Below are 24,547 nucleotides of genomic sequence, written 5' to 3'. Positions count from 1 at the left end.
CTCCCTGACCCCCCCCTGGTGGTCTCACCTGGTAGCTGAGCTCCTTGACCCCCCCATGGTGGTCTCACCTGGTAGCTGAGCTCCTTGACCCCCCCACGGTGGTCTCACCTTGACCCCCCTCAGTGTCTCACCCAGTAACTGAACTCCTTGACCCCCCCACGGTGGTCTCACCCGGTAACTGAACTCCTTGACCCCCTCACGGTGGTCTCACCCGGTAACTGAACTCCTTGACCCCCTCACGGTGGTCTCACCTGGTAGCTGAGCTCCCTGACCCCCCCATGGTGGTCTCACCTGGTAGCTGAGCTCCTTGACCCTCCTCTCGGACTTGCGCAGCCCCTTGACGCTCTCGGCGTTCCTCTTCTGCTCGGCCTCCAGCTCGTTCTCCAGCTCCCTCACCCGCACCTCCAGCTTCTGCAGCTGCTTCTTGCCGCCCTTCAGGGCCAGCTGCTCGGCCTCGTCCAGGCGCAGCTGCAGGTCCTTGATGGTCTGCTCCATGTTCTTCTTCATCCTCTCCAGGTGGGCGCTCGTGTCCTGCTCCTTCTTCAGCTCCTCGGCCATCATGGCCGCCTGCGCGGGGACAACCGGCAGGTCCGGCCGCGCCGCTCGTCCCCCGCCCGTCCCCCCGCCCCGGCCGCGCCACTCACGTCGGTGACGGCCTTCTTGGCCTTGTCCTCGGCGTTGCGACACTCCTGCACGGCCTCCTCCACCTCCGCCTGCAGCTGGGAGATGTCACCCTCCATCTTCTTCTTCTGGTTGATGAGGCTCGTGTTCTGGCGGGGGGGACGGCAGGGACCTCAGGGGGCGGCCCCGGGGCTGCTGACCCATGTCTTGACCCCCCCCCCCCCAGGCCTTGGAGGCTCCCCAGGTCTCGGCAGGGTTCAAGGATCTTCTTCCGGGGATCTCGGCGAGTCGACACAGAAGCCCCCGACCTTCCGTAGACCAACTCAAACAGAAGCTCCCAAACTTCTGTAGGCCAATTCAACTTTCCTTGGACCTTCTATGGACCAACCCAACCTTCCTTGGCCCTTCTGTGGACCAACCCAACCTTCCTTGGACCTTCTACGGACCAACCCAACCTTCCTCAGACCTTCTATGGACAAACCCAACCTTTCTTTGACCTTTTATGGACCAACCCAACCTTCCTTGGACCTTCTACGGACCAACCCAACCTTCCTCAGACCTTCTATGGACAAACCCAACCTTTCTTTGACCTTCTATGGACCAACCCAACCTTCCTTGGGCCTTCTATGGACCAACCCAACCTTCCTTGGGCCTTCTATGGACCAACCCAACCTTCCTTGGGCCTTCTATGGACAAACCCAACCTTCCTTGGGCCTTCTATGGACCAATTCAACCTTCCTTGGACCTTCAACGGACCAACCCAACCTTCGACCTTCTATGGACCAACCCAACCTTCCTTGGGCCTTCTGTGGACCAACCCAACCTTCCTTGGACCAACCCAACCTTCCTTGGACCTTCTATGGACCAACCCAACCTTCCTTAGACCTTCTATGGACCAACCCAACCTTCCTTGGGCCTTCTATGGACCAACCCAACCTTCCTTGGACCAACCCAACCTTCCTTAGACCTTCCTTGGACCAACCCAACCTTCCTTAGACCTTCTATGGACCAACCCAACCTTCCTTAGACCTTCTACGGACCAACCCAACCTTCCTTAGACCTTCTATGGACCAACCCAACCTTCCTTGGGCCTTCTGTGGACCAACCCAACCTTCCTTCAACCTTCTATGGACCAACCCAACCTTCCTTGGACCAACCCAACCTTCCTTAGACCTTCTACGGACCAACCCAACCTTCCTTAGACCTTCTATGGACCAACCCAACCTTCCTTCAACCTTCTACGGACCAACCCAACCTTCCTTGGACCAACCCAACCTTCCTTAGACCTTCTACGGACCAACCCAACCTTCCTTGGACCAACCCAACCCATCCTTTGACCTTCTACGGACCAACCCAACCTTCCTTGGACCAACCCAACCTTCCTTGGACCTTCTACGGACCAACCCAACCTTCCTTGGGCCTTCTGTGGACCAACCCAACCTTCCTTGGACCAACCCAACCTTCCTTGGACCTTCTATGGACCAACCCAACTTTCCCTGGACCTTCTACGGACCAACCCAACTTTCAACCTTCTATGGACCAACCCAACCTTCCTTGGACCTTCTATGGACCAACCCAACCTTCGACCTTCTATGGACCAACCCAACCTTCCTTGGACCAACCCAACCTTCCTTGGACCTTCTATGGACCAACCCAACTTTCCCTGGACCTTCTACGGACCAACCCAACTTTCAACCTTCTGTGGACCAACCCAACCTTCCTTGGACCATCCACGGACCAACCCAACCTTCCTTAGACCTTCTATGGACCAACCCAACCTTCCTTGGACCAACCCAACCTTCCTTGGACCTTCTATGGACCAACCCAACCTTCGACCTTCTATAGACCAATTCAACCTTCCTTGGACCTTCTACGGACCAACCCAACCTCCTCCAGATCAACCCAACCTTCCCTGGACCTTCCACGGACCAACCCAACCTCCTCCAGATCAACCCAACCCTCAGGAGGAGGTGGGGCCACCGGGCCAACACCACCTCGAGCCGCTTCGAGGTCCCCAAACCGACCAAGCGTCTCCGTCTCTCCCGGCTTTGAGTGCCCCCGGAGGGAGATGCCCCCTCTCTGGGAGGCAGGGGAGGGGGGTCTCACCTGCGAGTGGAGGAGCTGGACCCTCTCGCTGGCCTCGATCAGCTCCTGCTCGGCCAGTTTCCGGGCCCTCTCGGTCTGTTCCACCAGCGCCCGCAGCTCCTCCAGCTCCGCCTGCAGCAGCGCGTTCCTGCGCTCCACCATGGCCACGTTCTCCTTCAGCTCCTCCCCGGCCCTCGCCGCCTCGTCCAGCTGCAGCTGCGTGTCCTGGGGGGCCGCCCCGCCGTGAGGACGGGGGGCCAAGGGGGGCTGGGGGGGCCACCCGACCACCCCTGTGGGGCGGGGAAGGGCTCGGAGGTCCCCCCGACCGTGAGGGCGGTGGGTTTACTCAGCTGTGAGGGTGTGGGGAAGGGAACCCAACCACCCCTGGGGGGTAGGGAAGGAGGGGCAGGCCCACTCAACCACCCCTGGGGTGGTGGGGGCTCCTACCCATCACCATCCCCATGGGACAGGTACCCTCAGGTACCTCCTACACCTCACTATCCCATGGGACAGGTACCTTCAGGTACCTCCTGCCCATCACCATCCCCATGGGACAGGTACCCTCAGGTACCTCCTGGACCTCACCGGGACAGGTACCCTCAGATACCTCCTGGACCTCACTATCCCATGGGACAGGTACCCTCAGGTACCTCCTGGACCTCACTATCCCATGGGAGAAGTACCCTCAGGTACCTCCTACCCATCACCATCCCATGGGACAGGTACCCTCAGGTACCTCCTGGACCTCACTATCCCATGGGACAGGTACCCTCGGGTCCCTCCTACACCTCACCGGGACAGGTACCCTCAGGTCCCTCCCACGCCTCGCTGGGACAGGTACCCTCAGGTACCTCCTGGACCTCACTGGGACAGGTACCCTCAGGTCCCTCCCACACCTCACTGAGACAGGTACCCTCAGGTCCCTCCTACACCTCACCGGGACAGGTACCCTCAGGTACCTCCTGGACCTCACTGGGACAGGTACCCTCAGGTACCTCCTGGACCTCACCGGGACAGGTACCCTCGGGTCCCTCCCACGCCTCGCTGGGACAGGTACCTTCAGGTAGCCCTGCAGAGCCTTGACTTGCTTCTGGGCCTCGTTGGCGCCGCGGTTGGCGTGGCTGAGCTGGATCTCCATCTCGTTGAGGTCGCCCTCCATCTTCTTCTTCAGCCTCAGGGCCTCGTTGCGGCTCCGGGTCTCGGCGTCCAGCGAGGTCTGGAGAGACTCCACCACCCGCAGGTGGTTGCGCTTCACCTGCTCCATCTCCTCCTCCTTCTCCCCCAGCTTCCGCTCGTACTCCGCCTTCACCTGGTTGAACTCCAGCTGCGCCCGCAGGATCTTCCCCTCCTCGTGCTCCAGGGAGGCCTGGGGGGGACACAGAGGGGACCTTGAGGGTCATGGAGGGCGAATGTGCCACCGGGAGATCGCGGGGACGGGGGAGGGACGCGGTTCGTCCCACCTCGGCTTCCTCCAGGGCGGCCTGGAGCTCCAGCTTCTCGGCGTCCAGCTGCTTCCGCACCTTCTCCAGCTCGTGGACGGACTTGTGGCCGGCGCCGAGCTGCTCCGTGAGGTCCGAGATCTCCTCTGCCCCGGGGGGTGGGACCCCGTCAGAGCCCGTGGGGAGGGGTGGGGGACGTAGGACGGGGGGGGGGCAGAGCCGTCCACGGCCTCACCTTGCAGGTTCTTGTTCTCCCTCTTGAGGGTCTCCAGGTGCTCGAGCGACTCCTCGTAGACGTTCCTCAGCTTGAAGAGGTCGGTGCTGAGGGCCCGGGCCTCCTTCTGCGACGCCTCCAGCTCCGTCTGCGACTCCTCGAACTTCTGCTTCCACTCGGACAACACCTGGGGGGGGGGGACGACGACCTGGGGTCACCCCACCACCCACCTGTGCCCCCCCGGCCCCCCTGAAACAGGAGGCCGGGCCTGAATGAGTTAACTAAGAAATTTGGGGCCTGCTAACGAGTTACCAACATCCCAAACCATCTGTGCTCGTTCTGTTCTACTCTACTGGACCAAAAACTTAAGAGAACGGCGAAAGAAAATGTGATAAACCTAAAGGTAATAAATTAAAGATGCAGTAGGATAAGGTGGACATTTGAATAGAAGAAACAGGCCAGGAGCCGGGGATTTTTCCAAGCTTCGGTGAGCGGGTCGGGAACAACAGAAGAGAAGAAGGGTCAAGCTGAGGAAGATGAGTTTAAGCCCCCAGACCCACGGGAGGAAGGACGGAACCACCGCCGAAATCGAGGGCCGAGAGAAGCCCCGCCCTAAACCCCACCTGAGCTCCACCTACACCCCACCTGTTGTTAATATGCATAATAGATGTTGTAACCACTTGAATGTGGGAACCCAAACCCAGCTTTCAGCAAAGGAAAACAAGGGGCTGACGAAAACCTCGTGACCTGAAGGAGCTGGACCCTCCTCACAAGACCTGTTAAAGTTCTACCTCACGGATCAAGCCTGGTCCCCAGCGGAAATCAGAAAGGACTTTTGAGATGATCGTATCAAACCATGTCTAAACCCCTGTAATCCCTCTGTCCCCCATGTAACCCCGCTAGAAGAAAAATTAACTCTTTGGAAATTGCAGTAAAAACTCGTGTAACTCCCCAATTAACACAATTTGTCCCCTTTGTTGACATACAGCCCCAGATGCCTTTAAAACAGTGTTCTCGTGTTCAATAAACTATTCCAGTTTCCCCATACTGGGATCGTGTCTGGCTTTTATTTTTCAGACCACCACCCTTGAATGTGCATTTAATCCCAGCTGAAAATTGTATAAAACCTGCTGATTTTGCGTGAAGCCGTCGAGTTTTTCCAGCTCCCGGCGCCGCCGATAAATCCCTTCGCTGCTCGAAAGATCCAAAGTCTCTGGGCAGTTCATTATTTTTTCGGATTCACCCCCGAATCCGAAAAATCGGTCCGAGGAACTGCTCAGAGACTTTTTATCTTTAAGCAGCAAGGTGTTTGTTCAACGTCGGGGGCGAGGCCAGCCGGCGCTGGACAAACCTGCTCGAAGGCTTCACACAAAATCAGCAGTTTTATACAGTTTTCAGCTGGGATTAAATGCACATTTGAGTGGTTACAACATCTATCTGTGCATATAAATAGCAGGCGGGGTGTAGGTGGAGCTCAGGCGGGGCTTGGGGCGACCCTCAATTTTGGTGGGACACCCTCTCTTCATCCCATGAGTCTGGGGGCTAATTCTCGTCTTCCTCGGCCTGATCTCCCTTCTCTTCCGTTGTTCTTGACCCGCTCACTGAGGCTTGGGGAAGGCCTTGGCTCCCGGCCTGTTTCTTCTATTCAAATGTCCACCTCATCCTGCTGCATCTTTAATTTATTACCTTTAGGTTTATCACGTTTTCTTTTACCGTCCTCTTAAGTTTTTGGATCCAGAACGAGCGCAGATGGGTTTGGGATGTTGGTGACTCGTTAGCAGGCCCCGAATTTCTCAGTTAACTCTTTTGGGCCCGGCCTCCTGTTTCACTCCCTCCGGCCACGCCCCGCCCTTCCCTCACCTTGTCGAAGTTCCTCTGCTTCTTGTCCAGGGCGGCGGCGGCGGCGTTGGAGCGCTCCACGTCGGCCATCAGGTCCTCGATCTCGTTCTGCAGCCGGTGCTTGGTCTTCTCCAGCGAGGAGCACTTGGCGTTCACGGCCTCCACGGCCTCCTCGGCCTCCTGCAGCCGCTGCGCCAGCTTCTTCCTGCCCCCGGGGGGGGTGGGACACGGCCTGGGGTCACCCCTGGGCTGGGCGGGACCGCTCAGGCCTCCTCCCGCCCGGCTGTTGGCCGGGGTTCTGCTCTGCGTCTCCTCTGCCGCCTCCAGGACGCTCTGCCTCCTCTGGGACTTTCTCCAGAACCTTCTCCAGCGGGTGGTCTCCACCTCCCACCCCACAGAAGCTCCGCCCGCAGGCAGATGACTCAATTTCCTCCAGAACCTTCTCCAGAACCTTCTCCAGCGGGTGGTCTCCACCCCCCACCCCACAGAAGCTCCGCCCGCAGGCAGATGACTCAATTTCCTCCAGAACCTTCTCCAGAACCTTCTCCAGAGGGTGGTCTCCACCCCCCGCCCCCCCCAGAAGCTCCATCCATGGGCAGATGACTCAGTTTCCTTCAGAACCTTCTCCAGAACCTTCTCCAGAGGGTGGTCTCCACCTCCCACCCCCCAGAAGCTCCATCCATGGGCAGATGACTCAATTCCCTCCAGAACCTTCTCCAGAACCTTCTCCAGAGGGTGGTCTCCACCCCCCAACCCCCTCAGAAGCTCCATCCATGGGCAGATGACTCAATTCCCTCCAGAACCTTCTCCAGAACCTTCTCCAGCGGGTGATCTCCACCCCCCGCCCCCCCCAGAAGCTCCACCCACGGGGCGGTGACTCACTTGGCCTCCTCCAGCTCCTCGGTGCGTTGGATGGCGTCCGTCTCGTACTTGGTCCTCCACTGGGCCACCTCGGAGTTGGCCTTGGAGAGCAGGCGCTGGAGCTCGGCCTTGGCCTCGGTCTCCTCCTCGTACTGCTCCCGCAGCAGGTCCCCGTCGTGCCGGGCCGACTGCAGCGCGTGGGCCAGCGCGTTCTTGGCCTGGGCCGGAGGGGAAGGCGGCGCCGGTGGGGTCGGGTCGGCTGGAGCTGCCTCGGGGTTCTTCAGCTCAGCAAGGGCTGGTCACCATCGCCCCGCCCAACCAGAGCTTCTGCAGACCAACCCAACCTTCTGCAGACCAACCCAACCTTCCATGGACCAACCCAACCTTCCACAGATCAACCCAACCTTCCATGGACCAACCCAACCTTCGGCAGATCAACCCAACCTTCTGCAGACCAACCCAACCTTCTGCAGACCAGCCCAACCTTCTGCAGACCAACCCAACCTTCCATGGACCAACCCAACCTTCGACAGATCGACCCAACCTTCTGCAGACCAACCCAGCCTTCCTCGTACCTTCCATAGACCAACCCAACCTCCTCCAGACCAACCCAACCTCCTCCAACCCACCCTCCTCCAGACCAACGAATCCTCCTCAGCCTTTCAGGAGAAGGTGGAACCGTCGGGTCCGTGTCAACCTGAGCCATCTCGGGGCTCTCCAGCTCAGCAAAATCTGGTCTTTGTCATCTCAAACCAACCAAACCTTCCCTAGACCAACCCAAACCGTCTTGGACCTTCCGTAGGCCAACCCGACCTCCTCAGACCTTCCCCAGCCTTCCCCAGACTGACCCAACCCTCTTTGACCTTCCATTGACCGGCCCAACCTCCTTCCCATCAACCCAACCTCCCTTGGACATCCTGTAGACCAACCCCACCTTCTTCAGACCTTCCACAGACCAACCCAACCTTCCTTGGACATCCTGTAGACCAACCCCACCTTCTTCAGACCTTCCACAGACCAACCCAACCCTCTCTGACCTTCCATCGACCAGCCCAACCTCCTCCACATCAACCCAACCTCCCTTGGACATCCTGTAGACCAACCCCACCTTCTTCAGACCTTCCACAGACCAACCCAACCCTCTCTGACCTTCCATCGACCAGCCCAACCTCCTCCACATCAACCCAACCTCCCTTGGACATCCTGTAGACCAACCCCACCTTCTTCAGACCTTCCACAGACCAACCCAACCCTCTCTGACCTTCCATTGACCGGCCCAACCTCCTTCCAACCAACCCAACCTCCCTTGGACATCCTGTAGACCAACCCCACCTTCTTCAGACCTTCCACAGACCAACCCAACCCTCTCTGACCTTCCATCGACCGGCCCAACCTCCTCCACATCAACCCAACCTTCTTCAGACATCCTGTAGACCAACCCCACCTTCTTTGACCTTCCACACATCAACCCAACCTCCCTTGGACATCCTGTAGACCAACCCCACCTTCTTCAGACCTTCCACAGACCAACCCAACCCTCTCTGACCTTCCATCGACCGGCCCAACCTCCTCCACATCAACCCCACCTTCTTCAGACATCCTGTAGACCAACCTCACCTTCTTTGACCTTCCACACATCAACCCCACCTTCTTCAGACATCCTGTAGACCAACCCCACCTTCTTTGACCTTCCACACATCAACCCAACCTCCCTTGGACATCCTGTAGACCAACCCCACCTTCTTTGACCTTCCCCAGACCGACCCAACCCTCTCTGACCTTCCATTGACCGGCCCAACCTCCTCCACATCAACCCAACCTTCCTTGGACATCCTGTAGATGAACCCCACCTTCTTCAGACCTTCCACAGATTGACCCAACCCTCTCTGACCTTCCATTGACCGGCCCAACCTCCTCCACATCAACCCAACCTTCCTTGGACATCCTGTAGACCAACCCCACCTTCTTCAGACCTTCTACACATCAACCCAACCCTCCTTGGACATCCTGTAGATGAACCCCACCTTCTTCAAACCTTCCACAGATCAACCCAACCTCCCTTGGACATCCTGTAGACCAACCCAACCTCCCTTAGACATCCTGTAGACCAACCCCACCTTCTTTGACCTTCCCCAGACCAACCCAACACTCTTTGACCTTCCATCGACCGGCCCAACCTCCTTCCACACATCAACCCAACCCTTCTTGGACATCCTGTAGACCAACCCCACCTTCTTTGACCTTCCCCAGACCAACCCAACACTCTTTGACCTTCCATCGACCGGCCCAACCTCCTTCCACACATCAACCCAACCCTTCTTGGACATCCTGTAGACCAACCTCACCTTCTTTGACCTTCCCCAGACCAACCCAACCCTCTTTGACCTTCCATCGACCGGCCCAACCTCCTTCCAACCAACCCAACCTTCCTTGGACATCCTGTAGACCAACCCCACCTTCTTCAGACCTTCCACAGATTGACCCAACCCTCCTTGGACCCTTTTTTTAGACCCTCTGTAGACCAACCCAACCATCCTCAGACTCTCTGAGACGGAACAACCCGCAGAGGGACCCACCCAACCCAACCCAACTCAACCCGACCCAACCCAACCCGACCCGACCCAACCCGACCCGACCCGACCCAACCCAACCCGACCCGACCCGACCCAACCCAACCCGACCCGACCCAACCCATCCGAACCGGTGACCGCGAGGGCGACGGACGCCCGTGACCTTCCTGGAGCCCCCCCCAACCCGATCCCACCTTCATCTCCTCCTCCAGCTGCCGGCGCAGGTCCTCCAGCTGCTGGGTGTAGGAGACCTTCCCCCGGGTCAGCTGCGACACCAGGGCCTCCTTCTCCTCCAGCTGCCGGGACAGCTCACCTGCGCGGGGGGCGGGGCTTCAGGGGTGGGGCGGGGCTTCGGGGGTGGGGCGGGGCGAGGGGCGGGGTCAACGCGTGGGGAGGGGGCTGAAGTGGGTGGAGATGTGGGGCGGAGGCTGAAGATGCGGGAAAAGGGATGAAGGGAGAGGGCGGGGACGAAGGTTTGGGGGGGGAATGTGGGGCGAGGAGTGAAGGTGTGGGGCGGGGGGTGGAGGTGGTGAAAGGGGGTGGGGGTGTGGGGTGGGGGCTGCGGATGTGGGGCAGGGGTGGAGGTGTGGGGTGGGGGAGGCAGATGTGGGGCAGGAGGTGGAGGTGTGGGATGGGGGCTGCAGATGTGGGGCAGGGGTGGAGGTGTGGGATGGGGGAGGCAGATGTGGGGCAGGGGCTGCAGATGTGGGGCAGGGGGTAGAGGGATGGGATGGGGGCTGCAGATGTGGGGCAGGGGTGGGAGGTGTGGGATGGGGGCTGCAGATGTGGGGCAGGGGTGGAGGTGTGGGATGGGGGAGGCAGATATGGGGCAGGGGCTGCAGATGTGGGGCAGGGGGTAGAGGGATGGGATGGGGGCTGCAGATGTGGAGCAGGGGTGGAGGTGGCGGGAAGGGGTGGAGGTGTGGGATGGGGGCTGCGGATGTGGGGCAGAGAGTGGAGGTGTGGGATGGGGGAGGCAGATGTGGGGCAGGAGGTGGAGGTGTGGGATGGGTGCTGTAGATGTGGGATGGGGTGGAGGTGTGGGGTGGGGGCTGCAGATGTGGGGCAGGGGCTGCAGATGTGGGGCAGGGAGTAGAGGGATGAGATGGGGGCTGCAGGTGTGGGGCAGGGGGTGGAGGTGTGGGGCAGGGGCTGCAGATGTGGGGCAGGGGGTGGAGGGATGGGATGGGGGCTGCAGGTGTGGGGCAGGGGGTGGAGGTGTGGGATGGGGGCTGCAGGTGTGGGACGGGATGGAGGGCTGGGGGCTGCAGATGTGGGGCAGGGGGCGGAGCTGTGGGGCAGGGAGGGGCTGCCGTGGGGCAGGGAGGGGCTGCCGTGGGGCAGGGCTCCCACCGTTCTCCGTCTGCAGCTTGGCCCGCTGGGTGTTGGCGTCGTTGAGGACGCGCTGGGTCTCCTCCAGCTTGGCCAAGTGCTCGGCCGCCTGGTCCTCCATGGAGCGCGACATCTTCTCCATGGCCACCTGGGGAGGGGACGGGGATGGAGGGGTGGGGGTGGAGGCCACGGGGAGACCCCCCCGTCCCTGGAGGCGTCCAAGGGCCAGGTGGGACAGGGCTTGGAGACACCCGGTCTAGTGGAAGGTGACCCTGGGTGGGATCCACTCAACCCAACCCAACTCAACCAGCTGGAGACTCTTCAGCCCAACCCAACTCAACCAGCTGGAGACTCTTCAGCCCAACCCAACCCAGCTCAACCGACTGGAGACTCTTCAGCCCAACCCAACTCAACCAGCTGGAGACTCTTCAGCCGAACCCAACCGACTGGAGACTCTTCAGACCAACCCAACCGACTGGAGACTCTTCAGACCAACCCAACCCAACTCAACCAGCTGGAGACTCTTCAGCCCAACCCAACCCAACCGACTGGAGACTCTTCAGCCCAACCCAACCCAACTCAACCAGCTGGAGACTCTTCAGCCCAACCCAACCCAACCCAACCAGCTGGAGACTCTTCAGCCCAACCCAACCCAACCCAACCAGCTGGAGACTCTTCAGCCCAACCCAACCCAACCAGCTGGAGACTCTTCAGCCCAACCCAACCCAACTCAACCAATTGGAGACTCTTCAGCCCAACCCAACCCAACCGACTGGAGACTCTTCAGCCCAACCCAACCCAACCAGCTGGAGACTCTTCAGCCCAACCCAACCCAACTCAACCAACTGGAGACTCTTCAACCCAACCCAACTCAACCAGCTGGAGACTCTTCAACCCAGCCCAACCCAACCAACTGGAGACTCTTCAGCCCAACCCAACCGACTGGAGACTCTTCAGCCCAACCCAACTCAACCGACTGGAGACTCTTCAGCCCAACCCAACCCAACTCAACCAGCTGGAGACTCTTCAGCCCAACCCAACCAACTGGAGACTCTTCAGCCCAACCCAACCCAACTCAACCAACTGGAGATGCTTCAGCCCAACCCAACCCAACTCAACCAGCTGGAGACTCTTCAGCCCAACCCAACCCAACCCAACAACTGGAGACTCCTTGCGATGCCCCTGGAAGGATCCAGGGGCGCACATCCAGCCCCCCCTCATCTGTCTCTCCACAGGTGGAACGGTTCCCACTTGGAAGAGGGGATCAGGTGGGATTTGGGGAAGGAATCCTTCCCCGTGAGGGTGGCCAGGCCCTGGCACGGGTTGCCCAGAGAAACCGTGGCTGCCCTTGGATCCTTGAAAATGTCCAAGGCCGGGTGTCCCTGACCGTGGGTCGACAGAACCGGATGAACCTCACGGTCCCTCCTACCCAAACCACCCCACGACTCCCCCTTGGCCTCGCCCTACCTTGGCCTTGATCAGCTGCTCCACGTTGGCGCTGAGGTCGTCCAGCTCCAGCTTGAGCTCGCTCTTCTCCTTCTCCAGCTTCTGCTTGACGCGCTGCAGGTTGTCCAGCTGCTCGCCCAGCTCGGCCACGCTGTCGGCCTGCTTCTTCCTCAGCGCGGCCGCCGTGGCCTCGTGCTGCAGCGTGGCCTCCTCCAGGTCCCGCCGCAGCTTCTGGAACTCCGCCTCCCGCTTCTTGTTGAGCTCCAGCTGGGCCGAGGTGGCGCCTCCGGCCTCCTCCAGCCGCTCGCTGAGCTCCTCCAGCTCCCGCGACAGCTCCGAGCGCTGCTTCTCCACCTTGGCCCGGCCCGTCCGCTCCGCCTCCAGCTCCTCCTCCAGCTCCTCGATCCGCGCCTGCGCCGCGCGGGGGAGGCGGTTGGGGGAGGGCGGGTCCACCCAGCCCCTCCGCTCGACCCGACTCAACAACTGGAGGCTCTTCAACCCAACCCGAGCAGATTGGGACACTTCGACTCAACCCAACCAGCTGGAGACCATTCAAGTCAACCCAACCCAACCCAACCAAGCGGAGTGTCTTCGACTCAGCCCAACCACCTGGAGACTCTCTCACTCTTCACCCCGATCCAACCAGTTGGAGACGCTCCAACCCAACCCAAGCAGCTTGGGACACTTCAACTCAACTCGACCCAACCCAACCAGCTGGAGACCATTCAAGTCAACCCAAACCAACCCAGGCAAGTGGAGTGTCTTCAACTCAGCCCAACCACCTGGAGACTCTCTCACTCTTCACCCCGATCCAACCAGCTGGAGACCCTTCAAGTCAACCCAAACCAACCCAACCAAGTGGAGTGTCTTCGACTCAGCGCAACCACCTGGAGAATCTTCACCCCGATCCAACCATCTGGAGACTCTCCGACCCAACCCAAGCGCTGAAGGTTCTTCAGCCCAACTCAAACCAACCCCAACCCAACCACCTGGAGAATCTTCACCCCGATCCAACCATCTGGAGACTCTCCGACCCAACCCAAGCACTGAAGGTTCAACTCTTCAGCCCAACTCAAACCAACCCAACCCAACCACCTGGAGAATCTTCACCCCGATCCAACCATCTGGAGACTCTCCAACCCAACCCAAGCGCTGAAGGTTCAACTCTTCAGCCCAACTCAAACCAACCCAACCCAACCACCTGGAGACTCCAACCCAACCACCTGAAGACTCCAACCCAACCACCCGGAGAATCTTCACCCCAATCCAACCATCTAGAGACTCTCCAACCCAAGCGCTGAAGGTTCAACTCTTCAGCCCAATTCAAACCAACCCAACCCAACCACCTGGAGAATCTTCACCCTGATCCAACCATCTGGAGACTCCAACCCAACCCAAGTGCTGAAGGTTCAACTCTTCAGCCCAACTCAAACCAACCACAACCCAACCACCTGGAGACTCCAACCCAACCGCCTGGAGACTCCAACCCAACCACCTGAAGACTCCAACCCAACCACCTGAAGACTCCAACCCAACCACCTGGAGAATCTTCACCCCGATCCAACCAGCTGGAGACTCTCCAACCCAACCCAAGCGCTGAAGGTTCAACTCTTCAGCCCAACTCAAACCAACCCAACCACCTGGAGAATCTTCACCCCAATCCAACCATCTGGAGACTCTCCAACCCAACCCAAGTGCTGAAGGTTCAACTCTTCAGCCCAACTCAAACCAACCCCAACCCAACCACCTGGAGACTCCAACCCAACCACCTGAAGACTCCAACCCAACCACCCGGAGAATCTTCACCCCGATCCAACCATCTGGAGACTCTCCAACCCAACCCAAGCGCTGAAGGTTCAACTCTCCAGCCCAACTCAAACCAACCCAACCCAACCATGTGGAGAATTTTCACCCTGATCCAACCATCTGGAGACTCTCCAACCCAACCCAAGCGCTGAAGGTTCTTCAGCCCAACTCAAACCAACCCCAACCCAACCACGTGGAGAATCTTCACCCTGATCCAACCATCTGGAGACTCTCCAACCCAACCCAAGCGCTGAAGGTTCAACTCTTCAGCCCAACTCAAACCAACTCCAACCCAACCACCTGGAGACTCCAACCCAACCACCTGGAGACTCCAACCCAACCACCTGGAGACTCCAACCCAACCACCTGGAGACTCCCCAGCCCCGCCCAAGCAGACACAGACCCAACCCCTCACCTGCAGCTCCTTCAGCTTCTTCTGGAGCTGCAGGGCCAGGGCCTGCTCGTCCTCGATCCTGCTGTTCTGCTGGTGGATCTCAAACTCCTTCCTGCAGAGGAACGAGGCGGGTGCTGAGGTCCCACCTACGCCCCCGGGCGGGTTGTACCTGGGATGTGGGACCAGCCTCACTTCTTTAGCTTCTCCTCCAGCTGCTGCTTGTCGTTCTCCAGATCCATGATGTTCTCCTGGGTCAGCTTCAGGTCACCTTCCAGCTTCCTCTTGGCCCGTTCCAGGTCCATCCGGATCTTCTTCTCCTGCTCCAGGGAGCCTTCGAGCTGTGTGGGGACACAGAAATGGGGAGAAACCTCAGGTTTTCCTCGTTTCTGCCCCAGAAAGCTCCTTGGCGGGTCCAGGGGTGGGACCGGTCGCACTCACATCGTCCACTTGCTGTTCCAGCTTGACTTTGCCCTTGGTCAAGGTGTTGACTTTGTCTTCCTCGGCCTGCAGGTCATCCAGGGTCTGCTGGTGGGACTCCTGCAGGGCCTTCTTCTCCTTGGTCAGCTTGGCGATGGTCTCGTCCAGCCCCGCCATCTCCTCCGTCAGGTTCTTGACCTGTGGGAGCAGCATCCGGTCTCCGGCTCGGTGCCAGGAGCGGGTTCATCTTGGCCAATGAGGCCACTTCAATGCAGAGAACCCAAAGCGTGTTGGGTCTTCTTGATAAACCCCACCCAACCAGCCTTGGGATCTTCTCAATCCGATCCGACCTTCCTTGGGTCTCCTCAACCCAACCCAACACATCCCACCCAGCCTTGGGTCTCCTCAAGACAAACCAACCAGATTTGGGTCTTCCCAACCCAACCAGCCTTGGGTCTCCTCAGTACAAACCAACCAGATTTGGGTCTCCTCAACCCAACCCAACCAGATTTGGGTCTTCCCAACCCAACCCAACCAGCCTTGGGTCTCCTCAACCCAACCCAACACATCCCACCCAGCCTTGGGTCTCCTCAATAAAAACCAACCAGATTTGGGTCTTCCAACCCAACCAGCCTTGGGTCTCCTCAACCCCACCCAACCTTGGGTCTTCTCAATCCGATCCGACCTTCCTTGGGTCTCCTCAACCCAACCCAACACATCCCACCCAGCCTTGGGTCTCCTCAATGCAAACCAACCAGATTTGGGTCTTCCCAACCCAACCAGCCTTGGGTCTCCTCAGTACAAAACCAACCAGATTTGGGTCTTCCCAACCCAACCAGCCTTTGGTCTCCTCAACCCAACCCAACACATCCCACCCAGCCTTGGGTCTCCTCAATGCAAACCAACCAGATTTAGGTCTTCCCAACCCAACCAGCCTTGGGTCTCCTCAATACAAACCAACCAGCCTTGAGTCTCCTCAACCCAACCCAACCAGATTTGAGTCTTCCCAACCCAACCAGCCTTTGGTCTCCTCAGTACAAACCAACCAGATTTGGGTCTTCCCAACCCACCCAGCCTTGGGTCTCCTCAACCCAACCCGACCCAGCTGAGTTGACTCAAGTCCCCTCCCCTTGAGGCCGAGGCCCCCTCCCCGCCCTCACCTTGTTCTCGGTGGCGTGTTTCTCCTTCTCCACCTTGGCCAGGGTCAGCTCCAGGTCATCGATGTCCTTCTTCAGCTCCGAGCACTCGTCCTCCAGCTTCCTCTTCTTGGCCGTCAGCTCGGCGTTCATCTCCTCCTCGTCCTCCAGCCGCTCCGTCAGCTCCTTCACCTTGGCCTCCAGCTGGATCTTGTTCTTGATCAGCTGGTCGCAGCGCTCCTCGGCGTCGTTCAGGTTGTCCTGCTCCTGTGGGAGGGGTGGCGGGCGACAAGGGGTGGCTCTGGGGGGTCCTGGGGGCGGTGGGGCAGGTGGTCACCCCCGGGATGTGGTTTTGGAGGGGGGGGTCGTCTCACTCACGGCCTGCACTTGGAGCTGAAGGTCGTTCTTCTCCTGCAGCATGGACACCATCTTCTCCTCCAGCTCCTTCCGCCGCGATTCCGACTTCTCCAGGGCCTCCTTCAGCCGCCCGTACTCCTCCTTCATGTTCTGCTCCGGGAGACCCACGGAGAGTCCAACCCCCCGTCCAACGCCCACCGGCGGCGGCCCCGCCCCGCCCCGCCCCCTCCTCCCACCTGCATCTCCTTCTCCGTCTCCGCGCTCTTCAGCAGGGGTTTGATCTTGAAGTAGAGCTTCATCCACGGCCAGTTCTTCACCCCCATGAAGGCCCGCAGGTTCCACTGGATCACCAGCAGCGCGTCCCTGCGGGGGGAGCGGGGAGGAGGACGCGGGTGCCGCCGCGGCCCCGCACCGGGGGTGACCCGCCCGGCCAGGAGGAGCCCCGTCAGCCCCGCCTCACCCACCGGCGCTCCACGATCTTCTTGAACTCGAGGCGCATGAGCTGCCCCCGCGCCCGCGCCTGGATGCGGGTGATGATGCGGGACAGGCGCTCGTCCCGCATCTCCTCCAGCTGCCCCAGCAGCCCCGCCTTGAAGAACACCTGGGAGGGAGGGAGGAGGTCGGGGAGAGGGCGGCGGGACGGCGGGAGCCGCGTCGCCTCGGGGGTGGTGGGACCAAGGGGGACAGAGAGCACGCGGCCTCATCTGTGGTGGGTGGGAGGGACCGGTGGACACGTGGATGGGCAGATGGACACGTGGATGGACAGATGGACACGTGGATGGACAGATGAGCAGGAGGATGGTGTGACGGTGAGGTCCGTGTCACCTCGTGGGAGGTGGGACCAGGGGGAACAGAGTCCACGTGGCCTCATCTGTGGTGGGTGGGATGGACAGATGGACACGTGGATGGGCAGATGGACACGTGGATGGACAGATGGACACGTGGATGGACAGATGGACAGATGGATGGACAGATGGACGGACAGATGGACAGGGGGATGGACAGATGGGCAGGGGGATGGTGCGACAGTGAGGTCCGTGTCACCTCGTGGGAGGTGGGACCAGGGGGAACAGAGTCCACATGACCTCATCTGTGGTGGGTGGGAGGGACCGATGGACAGGGGGACGGACAGATGGACACGTGGATGGACAGATGGACAGGGGGATGGACAGATGGGCAGGGGGATGGTGTGACAGTGAGGCCCGTGTCACCTCATGGGAGGTGGGACCAGGGGGAACAGAGTCCACGTGACCTCATCTGTGGTGGGTGGGAGGGACTGATGGACAGGGGGACGGACAGATGAACACGTGGATGGACAGATGGACGCATGGATGGACAGATGGACAGGGGGATGGACAGATGGACACGGGGATGGTGTGACGGTGAGGCCCGTGTCACCTCGTGGGAGGTGGGACCGGGGGGAACGGAGTCCACGTGGCCTCACCTTGGTGTGCCCGAACTTGTACTGGTTGTGGTCGATGTCGATGGAGCCCAGGAGCTTCTCGGCGCCCTTGCGGCTGTCGATGAACTGCCCCTCGGGGATGGCCGCGGGGTTCAGGATGCGGTACCTGGCGGCAGAGAGGACACGACCCCCCCCCCCAATCAGCCCCGGTAGGGTTACGCCCCCCACCCCACGCCCCCCGCCCCGTGCCCACCGCTGGCGGAAGTCCCCGTAGAGGATGCGGTTGGGGAAGCCCTTGCGGCAGATGCGGATCCCCTCCAGGACGCCGTTGCAGCGGAGCTGGTGCATCACCAGGGCGTTGTCCATCACACCTGGGGGAAGGGACGCGGGCCGGGGGGGGTCAACCACGAGCCACGCCCACCCTCCCACCCACCCCTTCCCGCCCCCTCTGCTCACCCGGCTGCTTCCGCTCGTTCGGGACGAGGCAGCGCACGAAGTGGGGGTGGGTGGTCTTGAGGTTGGCCATCAGCTTGTTGAGGTTCTCCTGGGGAGGAAGAGAAGAGGTTGACCGAAGGGAGAGCGGGGGAGGGGCCACGGGTGGAGGGTGGGACCATCCTCCACGCCGGGGGGTTGTCCCCCCTCTGCCCCACGGCGGGTGCACCGCACGAGTCCCTCACCCGGTGCAGGGCCGAGACCGTCTGGAAGGAGGAACCTTTCTTCTTGGCTCCTTTGCCCTTGCCACCATCACCACCTGAGGAGAAGATGGACGGGGTGAGGCGGGAATGAAGGCAACTCTAGTAGGCAGCTGCCTTCTCCATCCACCCATCACCCACCGGAGTCCGCCCCGGCGTAGTTGGAGAAGAGGCTGGCCAAGAGCTTGAGGGCGGATTTCTGGTAGAGCCCCACGACCGTCTCGTTGAGGGGGTCCTTGTTCTTCTCCAGCCAGCCCAGGATGTTGTAGTCCACGGTGCCGGCGTAGTGGACGAGTGAGAAGTGGGCCTCGGCCTTGCCCTTGACGTTGCGCGGCTTCCCGAAGTTGGCCGACTTGCCCAGGTGGTTGTCGTAGAGCTTGGCCTTGAAGGTCATGTCCGAGGCCTTGGGGAACATGCACTCCTCCTCCAGGATGGACATGATCCCCATGGGCTGGGGAGGAGAAGATGTCATTGGCCACAGGGGACACCAAGGACCGCCCAAAAGTCACTTGGGTCACTAACGGGCTCCAAGTGGACGGACCTTCATCTGTCAGCGCCCGGAGGCCCCGGTGGGGGTGGTACCTTCTCGATGAGGTCGATGCAGGCCTGGAGGTCCATGCCGAAGTCGATGAACTCCCACTCGATCCCCTCCTTCTTGTACTCCTCCTGCTCCAGCACGAACATGTGGTGGTTGAAGAACTGCTGCAGCTTCTCGTTGGTGAAGTTGATGCAGAGCTGCTCGAAGCTGTTGAACTGGGGGAGGAGAGGGAGGGGCAGATGATGGGATCGGCGCGGTCAACTCAACCCCCAACGGGGTCAGCGGGGTGAACCTGACACCCAATGGGGTGAGCGGGGTCAACTCAACCCCCAACGGGGCCAGTGGGGTGAACCTGACACCCAGTGGGGTGAGCGGGGTCAACTCAACCCCCAACGGGGTCAGTGGGGTGAACCCGAGACCCAGTGGGGTGAGTGGGGTCAACTAAACACCCAACGGGGTCAGTGGGGTGAACCCGAGACCCAGTGGGGTGAGCGAGGTCAACTCAACCCCCAACGGGGCCAGCGGGGTGAACCTGACACCCAATGGGGTGAGCGGGGTCAACTAAACACCCAACGGGGTCAGTGGGGTGAACCTGACACCCAATTATGTGAGCAGGGTCAACTCAACCCCCAACAGGCTCAGCGGGGTGAACCTGACACCCAATTATGTGAGCGGGGTCAACTCAACCTCCAGTGGGGTCAGCGGGGTGAACCCGAGACCCAGTGGGGTGAGTGGGGTCAACTCAACCCCCAACGGGGCCAGCGGGGTGAACCTGACACCCAATGGGGTGAGCGGGGTCAACTCAACCCCCAACGGGGTCAGTGGGGTGAACCTGACACCCAATGGGGTGAGCGAGGTCAACTCAACCCCCAACAGGCTCAGCGGGGTGAACCTGACACCCAATTATGTGAGCGGGGTCAACTCAACCTCCAGTGGGGTGAACCCGAGACCCAGTGGGGTGAGCGGGGTCAACTCAATACCCAACAGGGTCATCTCAGCACCCAACAGGGTCAGAGGGGTCAACTCAAGGCTCCGCAGGGTTAACACAATTCCAAACGGGATCAACGTCAAACCCAACACCCGGTGGTGTCAACTCAACACCCAACAGGGTCATCTCAGTGCCCAACAGGGACAAAGTGATTCCCAAAGGGGTCAAGGGGATCAATTCAACACCCAATGGGATCAATGAGGTCAAGTCTACACCCAGTGGGATCACCAGAATGCCTAATGGCGTCAATGGGGTCACCTTAGACCCAACAGGGTCAACACAACCCCCAGTGGGGTCAATAGGCACAACCCAATGCCCAGTAGGGTCAACAGAACATCCCATGAGATCAGTGGGTCAACCTGAGACCCAATGGGGTCAAAATGGCACCCAGTAGGGTCAACAGGGTGAACTCAACACCCAACAGGATCAACTCAATGCCCAATGGGATCAACGAGGTCAACTCCACACCCAACGGCATCGACAAAAACATCCAAAGCATCCAAGTTTCCACTCAAGGGCAACGTGAAGCCACAGGAGACCCACCCAACACCCAACTGGATCAACACCAGCTCCAAGAAGCCCGACACCACCTCCCCTCCCTTTTCTCCCCCCCGCGGGCCTCACGTCGAAGATCTCGAAGCCGGCGATGTCCAGGACGCCGATGAAGTACTGCCGCGGCTGCTTCGTGTCCAGCGAGTTGTTGATCCTCACCACCATCCAGTTGAACATCTTCTCGTAGACGGCCTTGGCCAGGGCGCCGATGGAGTAGTAGACCTGCTGGACGCTCTGGCCCTTGGTGACGTACTCGTTGCCCACCTTGACGCGCGGGTGGCACAGCCCCTTGAGCAGGTCGGCCGAGTTCAGCCCCATCAGGTAGGCGGACTTGTCGGCGTCTGCGGAGGAGGGGACGCGCGGTCAGGTGCCGCCGCGGTCGGGTGCCGCCGCGGTCGGGTGCCACCGCGGTCGGGTGCCCCCCCCCGACCCGCCTTCGGTGCCGTCGGGCTCCGCCTGCTCCTCCCGCTGCTTCTGCTTGAACTTCATGTTGCCGAAGTGCATGATGGCGCCCGTCAGCTTGTACACCCCGGCCTTCTCCTCGGCCGTGAAGCCCAGCACGTCGAAGGCGCTCTGGGGGAGAGGGAGAGGGGCGGAGGAGCGGTCAGGTCACCACCCGTGGGTCCCTCCCGCTGTCCCTCCCGCTCGTCGGCCCGGCCGGTGGGGACGTGTCCATCCGTGGGCTCGTCCACGTGAAGGACTCATCCATGGACTCGTTCGTTCGTCCAGGGGTTCGTTTCTCCGTCTCAGGACTCATTTGTCCATGGATCCATCCATCCGTCCTTCTGAAAACTCGTCCATCCATGGATCCATCCATCCATTTGAGGACTCGTCTATCCATTGATTCATCCATTCGTGGACCAATCCATCCATCCATCCATCCATCCATCCATCCATCCATCCATCCATCCTATCCATCCCATCCATCTGTCCATCCTTCTGAGAATTCATCTATCCATCCATCCATCCATCCATCCATCCTTCTGAGGAGTCATCTATCTATGGATTCATCCTTCCATCCATCCATCGTTCTGAGGATTCATCTATCCATGGATCCATCCATCCATTTGAGGACTCATCTATCCATGGATTCATCCATTCATGGACCAATCCATCCATCCATCCATCCATCCATCCATCCATCCATCCATCCATCTTATCCATCCCACTCATCCGTCCATCCTTCTGAGGATTCATCTATCCATGGATTCATCCATCCATCCATCCGTCCATCCTTCTGAGGATTCATCTATCCATCCATCCATCCATCCATCCATCCATCCTTCTGAGGATTCATCTATCCATGGATTCATCCATCCATCCATCCATCCTTATGAGGATTCATCTATCCATGGATTCATCCATTCATCCATCATTCTCAGGATTCATCTATCCATGGATTCATCCATCCATCCATCCACCCATCGTTCTCAGGATTCATCTATCCATGGATTCATCCATCCATCCATCCGTCCTTCTGAGGATTCATCTATCAATGCATCCATCCATCCATTTGAGGACTCATCTATCCATTGATTCATCCATTTGTAGACCAATCCATCCATCCATCCCTCTGAGGATTCCTCCACCCATCCTTCTGAGGATTCATCTGTCCATGGATCCATCCATCCATCCAAGGACTCATCCGCTCATGGACTCATCCATATATCCAAAGGCCCCTCCCTCCCTCCGTCCCCGCTCACGTCGGTGGCCAGCAGCTCCTCGGCGTCGTCGATGGAGGCCACGGTCACCTCGCCCTGGGACACGTACCCGTAGTCGTAGGGGTTGGAGGTGACCAGCAGCATCTCTGGCCCGGGATGGAGACACCGCTGAGCACTCCCGGCTCCAAACCCCCCACTTAGGGAGGAGGAGGAGGAAGGAGAAGCCCCCCCGGCCCCGCCCGGCTCACCCAACAGCTCCGGCTTCTTGTTGGAGAGGATCTGGTAGAAGATGTGGTAGTTCCGCTCCGCCTTCAGCTGGAAGATGACGCGGGACTTCTCCAGGAGGTCTGGGGGGGCGGAAGGGGGAGAAGGTGGGGTGAGGAGATGGGTGGAGACACGGAGAGATGGGTGGTGGGGTGACAAGGTGGGTGGGGATGGGAATGGGGGGGTGAGGAGATGGGTGAAGACACGGGGAGATGGGTGGTGGGGTGACAACATGGGTTGGGATGGGAACAGGGGGGTGAGGAGATGGGTGGGGCCACGGGGAGATGGGTGGTGGGGTGACAAGGTGGGTGGGGATGGGAACAGGGGGTGAGAAGATGGGTGGGGACACGGGGAGATGGGTGGTGGGGTGACAACATGGGTGGGAACGGGGGGGTGAGGAGATGGGTGGTACCCGGCGGGGGCAGCTGGGTGGTGGTGGTGCCCAGGGGGGGTGGGAAAAGGGGGCTGACGGAGATGGGTGGGGACACGGGGAGATGGGTGGTGGGGTGACAAGGTGGGTGGGGATGGGAACGGGGGGGTGAGGAGATGGGTGGGGACACGGGGAGATGGGTGGTGGGGTGACAAGGTGGGTGGGAACAGGGGGATGAGGAGATGGGTGGGGACACGGGGAGATGGGTGGTGGGATGACAAGGTGGATGGGAACGGGGGGGTGAGGAGATGGGAGGGGACACGGGGAGATGGGTGTCCGGTGGTGTGTGAACAGCGTGGGTGGGATGGGACCAGGGGGGGAGGCGCGGGTGGAGACACGGGGAGATGGGTGGTGGGGTGACAAGGTGGGTGGGGATGGGAACAGGGGGGTGAGGAGATGGGTGGGGACACAGAGAGATGGGTGGTGGGGTGACAACATGGATGGGGATGGGAACGGGGGGGTGAGGAGGTGGGTGGAGACACGGAGAGATGGGTGGTGGGATGACAAGGTGAGTGGGGATGGGAACAGGGGGGTGAGGAGATGGGTGGGGACACGGGGAGATGGGTGGTGGGGTGAGAACGTGGGTGGGAACAGGGGGGTGAGGAGATGGGTGGGAACGGGCGGAGAGGTTGGTGGGTTGACAAGGTGGGTGGGGAATGGGAACAGGGGGCTGAGGAGCCGGGTGGGCGACACGGAGATGGTGTGGGGTGCAGCATGGGTGGAAGAGGGGGTGGAGAGGTGGTGACACGTGGAGCGGGTTGGTTGGGTGACAGCGGGGTGGGGATGGGAACGGGGGCGGGTGAGGAGGTAGGGTGGGACAACGGGGAGGGGAGATGGGTGATGGGGTGACAACATGGACGGGGATGGGAATGGGGGGGTGAGGAGATGGGTGGGGACACGGGGAGATGGGTGGTGGGGTGACAAGGTGGGTGGGGATGGGAACAGGGGGGTGAGGAGACGGAGGGACGGAGCACTCGTGGATCCATCAGATGTGAAGACAGAAAGACAGACGGACACGTCCGTGGAGGGAGGAGACGTGAGGAGGTGGAGGGACGAAGGAGGGGTGGAGGGATGGCGGGATGAGGAGATGGACGGAGGGTTGAAGGGACAGATGGAGGGGGAGGACGCGGGGACAGGGAGGTCTCTGGACACGTGGAAGGAGGCCGGAGGGTGACCAAGCCCCACCCCCCCGGCCCCGTGGCCACTCACAGGTCTCGATGTCGGCCGACGCCAACTTCCCGGTGGCCCCGAAGTGGATCCGGATGAATTTCCCCTGGGAGGGCGGGGGAGGGGTTAGTGGGGCACAGACCCCACCCCACAGAGCCCAGCCCACCCCATAGGTCCTGTCCCATAGACACCGTACAAAGACCCCGCCCACGGATCCCCCATAGACCCCGCCCACAGAACCCCCATAGACCCCGCCCACAGATCCCCCATAGACCCCGCCCACAGATCCCCCATAGACCCCGCCCACAGATCCCACATAGGCCCCACCCACAGATC

General features: G+C 60.3%; 1 protein-coding gene across 1 annotated transcript; it reads right to left on the bottom strand.

The window, feature by feature from the left end:
- Positions 1 to 291: 291 nt before the first annotated feature.
- Positions 292 to 24,317, bottom strand: LOC113991864 (myosin-6-like; the record flags this gene model as incomplete). Its single annotated transcript, XM_039384882.1, has 29 exons — positions 292 to 567; positions 645 to 770; positions 2,728 to 2,931; positions 3,764 to 4,072; positions 4,167 to 4,291; positions 4,381 to 4,546; positions 6,220 to 6,403; positions 7,081 to 7,277; positions 9,824 to 9,942; positions 10,983 to 11,109; positions 12,429 to 12,818; positions 14,629 to 14,719; positions 14,800 to 14,945; positions 15,046 to 15,222; positions 16,185 to 16,427; positions 16,539 to 16,667; positions 16,754 to 16,880; positions 16,982 to 17,118; positions 17,962 to 18,085; positions 18,173 to 18,290; positions 18,349 to 18,463; positions 18,597 to 18,670; positions 18,753 to 19,062; positions 19,194 to 19,364; positions 20,762 to 21,030; positions 21,124 to 21,262; positions 22,393 to 22,496; positions 22,599 to 22,697; positions 24,254 to 24,317. Coding segments are annotated over 29 exons (4,860 nt in total), but the record flags the coding sequence as incomplete, so codon positions are not given.
- Positions 24,318 to 24,547: the final 230 nt, after the last annotated feature.

This window comes from Pipra filicauda, unplaced genomic scaffold (genome assembly GCF_003945595.2).
Source record: "Pipra filicauda isolate LSUMZ 115617 unplaced genomic scaffold, ASM394559v2 scaffold1168_size24547_pilon, whole genome shotgun sequence".
Classification (NCBI taxonomy): domain Eukaryota; kingdom Metazoa; phylum Chordata; class Aves; order Passeriformes; family Pipridae; genus Pipra; species Pipra filicauda.
The sequence above is the reverse complement of the archived record's forward strand: the minus strand, read 5'-3'. Positions and strand labels throughout refer to the sequence as shown.